The sequence below is a fragment of the Mangifera indica genome, chromosome 8 (assembly GCF_011075055.1).
Source record: "Mangifera indica cultivar Alphonso chromosome 8, CATAS_Mindica_2.1, whole genome shotgun sequence".
NCBI lineage: Eukaryota > Viridiplantae > Streptophyta > Magnoliopsida > Sapindales > Anacardiaceae > Mangifera > Mangifera indica.
The window spans coordinates 13,995,665-14,004,263 of NC_058144.1; the positions used below are offsets into that span (position 1 = coordinate 13,995,665).

Genomic DNA, 8,599 nt, shown 5'->3' on the forward strand with positions numbered 1-8,599 from the left:
TTCTATTCATCCAGGATATAATGTATTCTCATTCTCCAAATTTGATAGTTGTTCCCATTCAATCTTTCTCCCTTATTCAAGTAGGCGATGATACTTTTCGAAGCCATTATTTATATAACTACAAAGACATATCAACACATCATCAACTAATCAAGATATATACACATTTATTATCACAACTATGCATTAAAATTAAAATATTTCACATAAGGCATATAGTCAAAAGTTTACTATATTCTCAATCATCATCTATGACACAAATGTTTAATATTTTAAAATTTAATCTAATTACGCCAATGTAAATTTTAGACAAGAATTATTAAATTCTACAATTTTAGAATTTCCACAAACAATTAAGACTATTATTGAATCAACAAATGGTTCAATATATTTATAATGCAAAATGAAGTTTCATACAAAGAGCATTACTAATATAAAGAATCATATTTACATGAAATTCAAATCATTTTAATGACTAGGACCAGTGTCTTAACTATCCTTAATTCGAGGCTTATATGAACTAAAACAGGGCATTTTCATTATTAACCGTTGTTCATATTTATAATAGGCTGGTCTCCACCAATTGGATTGAGAAAAGCATCTTCTTTGTCCCTATCAATATTAGGAGTTACTTTATCCATGATAAAGTTACCATATTGTTTGCAATAGCTTACATGTCTTGCACTCCGCTGATTTGGGAAAATGGACAAAACTATGGATTTTCTTATATTCATTACAATAAGTTTTGAATTTCTTGTCTTGGACTAGATTAAAAATTATAGGATCCTAACGATCTAGCAATGACATAAATAATCCACATATCCTCTCTTTTTCGGTTAATTTTATGTTCTTATGATCTAAATTATAATATTTTTCATTCATAACACCAAAGTGTTCAAAGAAATTGTGTTCTGAATTCATCTTATAGTTCAGATAATAGTCTTTAATCAACATATTCACCCTATGTATGAATAACAAATGGACAATAATAAATTACACATGTATAACAATACAAACAACATATGTTCACATGTTATTTAACAATGTATAATTCAAATCACATCCCGAAAACACTGATAAGTGTTCGTTTCATGAAAAAAAAAGGTTATACAAACTTTCACACAATATGGGACCCACAAGATCCGAGCCTGTACAATCTGCCACACACTAATATGAAGCCCACATGTGCTAAAACAAGCTCTCACATGCCAAAACAATGTTTCATGCCTAACCACACATCGGAGAAAGCTCTTCACGTGCATGGACGAGTTGTCACGCCTTAACATCGGACTTTGACTAATGCTAGTCAACAGACCTACGAGTTGAGACTCCAATCCGATCACCCATTAACTGGTGGGTTTTGACTAACCTGTTGACTAACAGGTTGAGCAATCGGGTTTTCCCAATCTGATTGCAACCTACATCAATTAAGAGCCCTAATGTCACTACTGATGCAATTGGTCATTGTTCGGTCATCAATTGACAATGACATGACAAGGCTTTTGAAGCACACACCACAATGCTTCTAGAATCAACAATTTTCGGTGCCAACATCCCTAAAATTTGGCGAATTTGGGACATAAAGATTATGACATAAGGAGATGATTTTGGCTTTCGGATTCACCAATTCAAAGCCAATTTCCATGAAATTTTCAAATTAAAACCTGTTACAACCATCCAACAATCACCTAATATGATTCTATGCATCAATTTCACTTAATTGCATCAAATTGGGCAAAAACGCAATTCAAATTTGATAAAGAATTAACCAAAAAAATTATCAAAATTTTCCAGAATTAATTCGTAAAATAAACAACATCAATCAACAATATACTATGCACATTGACACAGGCTCTGATACCAATGTTAGAAAATTTTATCTCCCTCTCAGAATTGATATTAATACATACCTGGATGTGAATGTGTAATGTTCAAGTTACATGCAAGATGAATAAAACCTTCCGATAATGTACTCCACAACACTTGTTTGCCTTCAATGTGTGTATATGTAATTTTTTGGGTACTGAGAAGGAGGGGAATCAACCAAAAACCATATATGCAACTCCCTTTGTTTCTCTTTTAATGCATATTTATTTGGGGCGACAGTTGGGACTTTAAAATTTAAAATCCCAACTGCTGTCAACTGCTAGTAACTTTAAATGGCAATTTGGTCAAATCATCAATAAGGACAATTAAGACACTTGAAACCTTAATATGGGTATGGGTCGGGTCAACTCATCATGGGTGGACCAAACCCAATAAAGTACATTTCTATTTTTGTTATATATTGTTCTAATTTTTATTTAATCTATTTTAATGAAATTGGATATTAAAATGACATTAGATTTTTTTTTTTTTGGTTACCTTAGGAAACCCTTATGGTAAAACCCTACGGGTTTGTAGCCACCTAGACTTGTAACTATGGACTAGGTAAATCAAGGATAAACTTTAATGTAGTACATCACACTAGGGTCATTGAAACCCTGAACGTTTGCAAATAACCCTAGGCCTTTCACCACCAACCCTTGGGGTCAAATATAAAATTTTGCAAATGTTGAGATTCAAATTAAATGATATGCACCATACCATCACATAGGGATGCAAATGATTTAAGTTGTTGAAGACTTGACTTGTGTTGATTATTGTCAACCTGAGTTTGAGCTTATATAGCTCAAAATCAGCTCTCGTACCAAACTTTAGCTCGTTTTTTGTTGACTCGGTAAGTTTCAAACTCACAACTTACCTCAAATAAAAGATTAATAAAACCCTAAAAATCTAAAATTTTACTTTTAATCCTCTAAAAAATATATATATATATAAATATATATATATACACACACACACACACACACATATATATATATATATATATATATATATATATATACACACATATATATATATATATATACACACATATATATATATATTAATTATTAGATTTAAATATATATTTTAAATTTTATGGGGTTCAAATTAATTTTTGTGTTCGATTTGAATTTTGCTTTAATATCAGTGAGTCAAAAGCACTATTTAATTTGATTATGCATTAACCAAATATATCAGTTGTTTTTGTGTAGTTCAATCTAACATATATATTTATATATATCCACTTTAACCACAAGAATAACAAGGTTTTGAGGCCGAGTTTAACATATAAACATTAGTCTTATTGCTGCAACTTAATTATAAGCAAAATGTATGTAATATTTTAATTATATTGTTGATTTCATTGATCCAACTGATCCATTGAATTAGTCATACTGATTTTAAAACATTGATTGAAACACTTAATTACTATTTAAATTAACAAAGATTTGGATTATCAGAACAGATGGTTTGAATCTTTCTCTCAGTATTTACTCTCCACGCTAAGAAATGAACATTTATCAAAACATGTCAACTTTACACGAAAACAAATGCACTAATAAGAACAAAAGCAAGGACCTTTGAATTTAAGCCCAATTTCATCAATCATAAGTTTCCTTGAATCAATTGCATAAATATATTAGTCATGAGTAGCTGAACTCCATAAACTACCTCAAACCACCTGGCTTGTAATTCCCTCCAATTTCTTAACATTTCTCTACCTATAAATCCTTTCTCTTCTCAAATCAAACCCAACCCAAAATCTTCAAGTAAATAGTTGTGGAAGCAATGAAGAATACTTATTTCCATGTAATTTTGACATTATTAGCAACCCTTTTGGTGGTTTCAGTGCATGGGCAAATTTCAACGCCATGCACAACCTCAATGATCTCCAACGTCACGCCATGCCTAAATTTCATAACTGGAAGTAGTGCAAATGGCCGTTCGACACCAACTCCGAGCTGCTGCGCTTCTTTGAAATGGCTTATGAGTACTAGTACGGACTGTGCTTGTCTTGTTTTAACTGCCAATGTCCCTGTTCAACTGCCCATTAACCAAATTTTGTCCCTAGGCCTCCTCACAGCCTGTAACATGGGCGGTATTCCAACTCAGTGCAAAGGTTTAGCTCTTTTAACATCAGAAATTTTGCCTGTTCTCTGATTCTGAATAAATTTTATTCAACTTTGACATATAATTAATGATGCATTTTGATTTTTACTTTGCGCGCAGCCTCTGGCACTCCTCTTCCAGCTCCAGGTATCATCAATTTCTGGAAAGGAAATCAATGTTGCATAACAATCCACTAACAAAATGTTAATTGTTTTGCAGGTCCTGTGGCAATTGGGCCAGCACTTTCACCTATGGCTACTTCGCCTCTCAGTCCACGAGGTAAAATCTGCCAAGAAAAATCACCAAAAGCTTTTCTGTTTTGTGTTCCGGACAGGTTTATTTCATTTTTCCCGATTGAAATCGATTAAATTGAAACTCATCCATTTTGCTTGTAAAGTTCTTAAACCTCTTATAATTATCAAAACCCTTGTAAAAATATCAAATACGAGAAAAAAAAAAAAAGAAATTACAAATGTTAATCCATTCTGTATTTTCTGTTCAGCTTCCAAACAAACATCATTTCCTCCAGCAGAAGCACAGGCATCATCAGCAGAGGAATCAGAAGCACCAACCACCCCCGCCAGGATCAGGCCAGTTTTCACACCGCCATCATTGACATCCGCCTCCCTCCCATCCTACACTTCCCCAGCATCAATTCTACTGCTACTTTTAGGAATCTTGATTTTCAACGGCTATAAATTTTCATTTTAAGTATTCCAAATCTCATTGACGGGTAATAATTATGTTGTCGCATTGCAACATTACTTGAATTATTAGATTCGCAGCTACTTTCAAATTCTATTAATTTTCCCAGCCGTACAATTCTAATTAAAATATATTCGCTCAGCTTAAAGTAATTAGACTAGATTTGCTGGGGTGCACCTCGCCCGAGCAATAGTGCAAAGCAAGAGCGACGGCCACTAGAGCCCTTCCCCCTAAAAAACAATAAATTCAATATCTTGTGGGACATAGTCCCTATCAGCTATTAAACTGAATAATCGCCAAAAGGCGGAGAAAGATATTAGTTTTCACCAGCAAGGCCGTCTGTTCTATAGTCACCTCTTTCCCCTGCGCTTCTTCATTCTGTCAATGTGGGACTTCAGATACAATTACAGAATTTCAGAATGACTATTCTTACTGATATAGGAAGAAAAGTACAAAGCCTATATATAACTGTATGTATAATATTTCTTAAATTATGATAATACAATAATCATATTTTATACTAAAATTACATTTAGTGTATCACCCCCCTCAATCAAAGCGTGTGACAAAACACAGAGATTGCTACGGAATGTGCAAAAGTGATTTGATGGTAACCCCTTGGTGAACAGATCAGCAAGTTGATCAATACTAGAAACATATTGGATTTCGAGCATTTTGGCTGCAACCTTTTTACGCGCAAAGTGTATATCAAGTTCAAGATGCTTTGAGCGGGCATGTTGGATACGATTAGTTGTCATATATATAGTATTGATGTTGTCACAAATATCAAGTGGAGGATCAGCAAGGGGAACATAAAGTTCTTGTAACTTACTTTGAATCCAAGCAATTTTGGCAACTACTAAAGTAACAACACGGTATTCAACCTCTACACTGGATCGGGATACAACGGATTGTTTCTTAGCAAGCCAAGAATTTAAATTGGAACTGAAAAAGACACAAAAGTCTGTTGTGGAACGTCATGTGTCTGGCTCAGAATAAGCTAAAAGATGATCACATTTACCTTTAAAAATTTGGAGACCATAGTAAAGAGTCCTTTTGATATACCAAATGATATGCTTACCAATAGTAATATGAGCTTCTCTCGTTGATGCATAAACGAACAAACTTGATTTACAGAGAAAAAGATGTCAGGTCTTGTGAAAGTAAGACATTGAAGAGCACCCACAAAACTTCAATATTGAGTAAGATCAGATAATAAAGGACTTGTGATAGCAAATCATTTTTCCAAGCTAATAATTAGAGTAGCAATAGATTTGGCAAATTCCAATCTGCTTTTTTGAATTAAATTAGTAGCATGTTTTTGTTGATTCAAAAAGAGACCCTTGACATTTGGAATTGCAACAATGCCCAAAAAATAATGAATAGGACCAAGATTGGACATAGCAAATTCACTCGCCAATTCATCCAACAACTTGTGCAATAAATTAGAAGTAGATGTTGTTAAAAGAATATCGCCCACATACAAGTGTAGAATGGTCATACCATCAATGCCTTTGTAAATAAACATAGAGTGATTAGATTTGCTACCTTGAAATCCTTTGTCTTTAAGAAAATTAGTAGAATGTTGAAACCAAGCACGAGGTGCTTATTTCATCAGACCATACAATGCCTTGTGCAATTTACATACATGATTTGGAAAATCAGGATGAATAAAACAAGGTTGAGACATGTACACATCTTCTATCAAAATGCCATGAAGGAAGACATTTTTTATATCCAGTTGATGCCAAGACCATTTGTTACAAATAGCCAAGGAAAGAACTATTCGAATATGAGATATGACTTGATCATAGATACATAAAGAGATAATATAATTATTTTTTAGGGATTAGACAGACTGGTGTTATCAAGTAAGTCTAGAGTACAACAAGACTAACGATTTATTTTTTTTTTTCTGATTGAAACGACTATGTTATTTTTAACATATGCAAAGTAATAAGCTCTCTATTGTAGGTTACTCACACGGTTACACGAGACATTTAAAAATATGAAATGTAATGTGGTGTGAGATTTTTGTATTTAAATATGGTTCGGATCACTCATCACATGTGAGTGGAAAATGTTGGGTTTGATCCATCTATAATGGGTTGACCCAACCCAACCCAAGCCCAATAGCAATTTACCTAACTGCCCATGGCAGTTGAAGGAAGTTGAGGACAGTTGGGACTGTATTTAGAGTCTTCAAAAACTGTCACTCAACTCCCTAGGAAAAATTGGCAAAATAGAATAAGTTTTAACACTTTTTTTTCTTTCTAAGAAAAACACTTGCTATAGAACCAATATGCATAGAAATAAATATAGAAAGCAAATTGGCCATATTTTCAGCTACTCCTTTGATACATTAAACCAACTAACAAATCATACATAACCAACCTCGCAAACAATGAAGCATTGAAAGCATCAGACGCAAAATAATTGAAAACAAAATGATCAAAAAGGTTGTATGATGTTTTCCATTATTATTATTGTTGTTATGATTGCCCAAGAGGATGATCATTATTTATGATATTCTGGTTTTTCTAAAATTCATTTAAAGACAGTTGTTTTAGTTTTTAATGCAAAAAATTGATTATTATTTTAGCTTTCTCTGTTTTTTATATATCCCTATTGCTTGGGATGGATAGACTTATCCATGGTTAGGCAGAGGCTGATGGGGTTGGAATTCATCCAAGCTACACCAGAATAAAATTGAATTCGAATTAAATGAATCAAATTCAAGCTAAGACTAGATTCTTTTTCTTAAAAGAGATGAGTTTAAAATAGTTCGAATCAAATTAAGAGAATATTATATACACTAGTAATAAATATAATTTTGTATAGAAATGATGATATATTATAATATGATTAGATATTATTTTATTTTAAATTTTAAATTATCTATTTATATAACAACATATTTTTTTTTTGTATAAATTTATACTTATTATTTATAGTCATTGTTTGGTTGTATTAGCTAATATTAAACTAAGTCAACCTTGATTGAATTTGAGCTTGGAGACTAATGACCCTGCGCACAAAAAACTTCGTAAGTTGCCACGTTTAAGTTTCTAGAACTAATCTCACTTACTTTCACTCTCTATCTACTCTCTCTATATTACTCTATACATAATGCTAGGGCTGGATTCGAGCCAAGTCGAGCTTGGCTTGCAACCAGCTCAAGCTCAGCTTGGTTCATATATGGGCAGCTCGAATTCGGCTCGAGCTCAGCTAAGGTCAGCTCGTTTCGGGCTCGAGTTCGGTTCGACTCCACTCGGCTCGTTTTCGTTATCAAAACGATATCGTTTTTAATATATATTGGTCAAAACGACGTCGTTTTGTATAAAAAATTTTTAAAAAAATCTACCGAGCCAACTCGAGCTCGACCAAGCCCAGCTCGTTTCGGGCTCGACCGAGCCGAGCTCGAGCTGGCTCGGCTCAAGTCCAACCCTAAATGCTCGTATAAAATAACTTATTTTATCTAAATTATTGATTAAATAATTATAATATGTTTAAAATAATTTATGTAAGTGATCTAATTATGAATTATAATCATAATTTTAGGTTATTTGAGTTATAATATAAAAACTAATAGGATTTTTTTCACTGTATGCTACTGTTAGTTTTTGAAATTAGTCATTGATCATATGTATTTGTTTTTGTAAATAATTTTCTATTATTTTTATTGTTTATTTTAACACACTACATGTGAGGGTAATGCGTTAAAGCCAATTGATTTGTACATTTGTAATGATTCAATTTATTTATTTATTAATAAAAGGTATTATATTATTTATGCATATAAAAGTCTCACATAATATGTTTGAACAAATAATATATCTTTAGAATAGTAGAATTGTGATGAAAGAATTAGATAATTAATCATGAGAACTATATACACACATTAGATGACCATTTT

General features: G+C 32.6%; 1 protein-coding gene across 1 annotated transcript; it reads left to right on the top strand.

Annotated features, from left to right (window-relative positions):
• The first annotated feature begins 3,628 nt into the window (after nt 1–3,628).
• On the top strand, nt 3,629–4,783 carry LOC123224434 (non-specific lipid transfer protein GPI-anchored 16-like). The gene is made up of 4 exons (XM_044648089.1): nt 3,629–3,988; nt 4,099–4,125; nt 4,198–4,257; nt 4,481–4,783. The coding sequence occupies exons 1-4, from the start codon at nt 3,658–3,660 to the stop codon at nt 4,687–4,689; spliced, it is 627 nt and encodes a 208-aa protein (XP_044504024.1). The 5' UTR covers nt 3,629–3,657; the 3' UTR covers nt 4,690–4,783.
• Nucleotides 4,784–8,599: the final 3,816 nt, after the last annotated feature.

Bases quoted from the DNA above. Each gene is read 5' to 3' on its own strand.
- LOC123224434 (XM_044648089.1), top strand. From the start codon at position 3,658: ATGAAGAATACTTATTTCCATGTAATTTTGACATTATTAGCAACCCTT. The intron at 3,989-4,098 runs GTTTAGCTCTTT...CTTTGCGCGCAG, and splicing joins TATTCCAACTCAGTGCAAAG to CCTCTGGCACTCCTCTTCCA. The intron at 4,126-4,197 runs GTATCATCAATT...ATTGTTTTGCAG, and splicing joins CACTCCTCTTCCAGCTCCAG to GTCCTGTGGCAATTGGGCCA.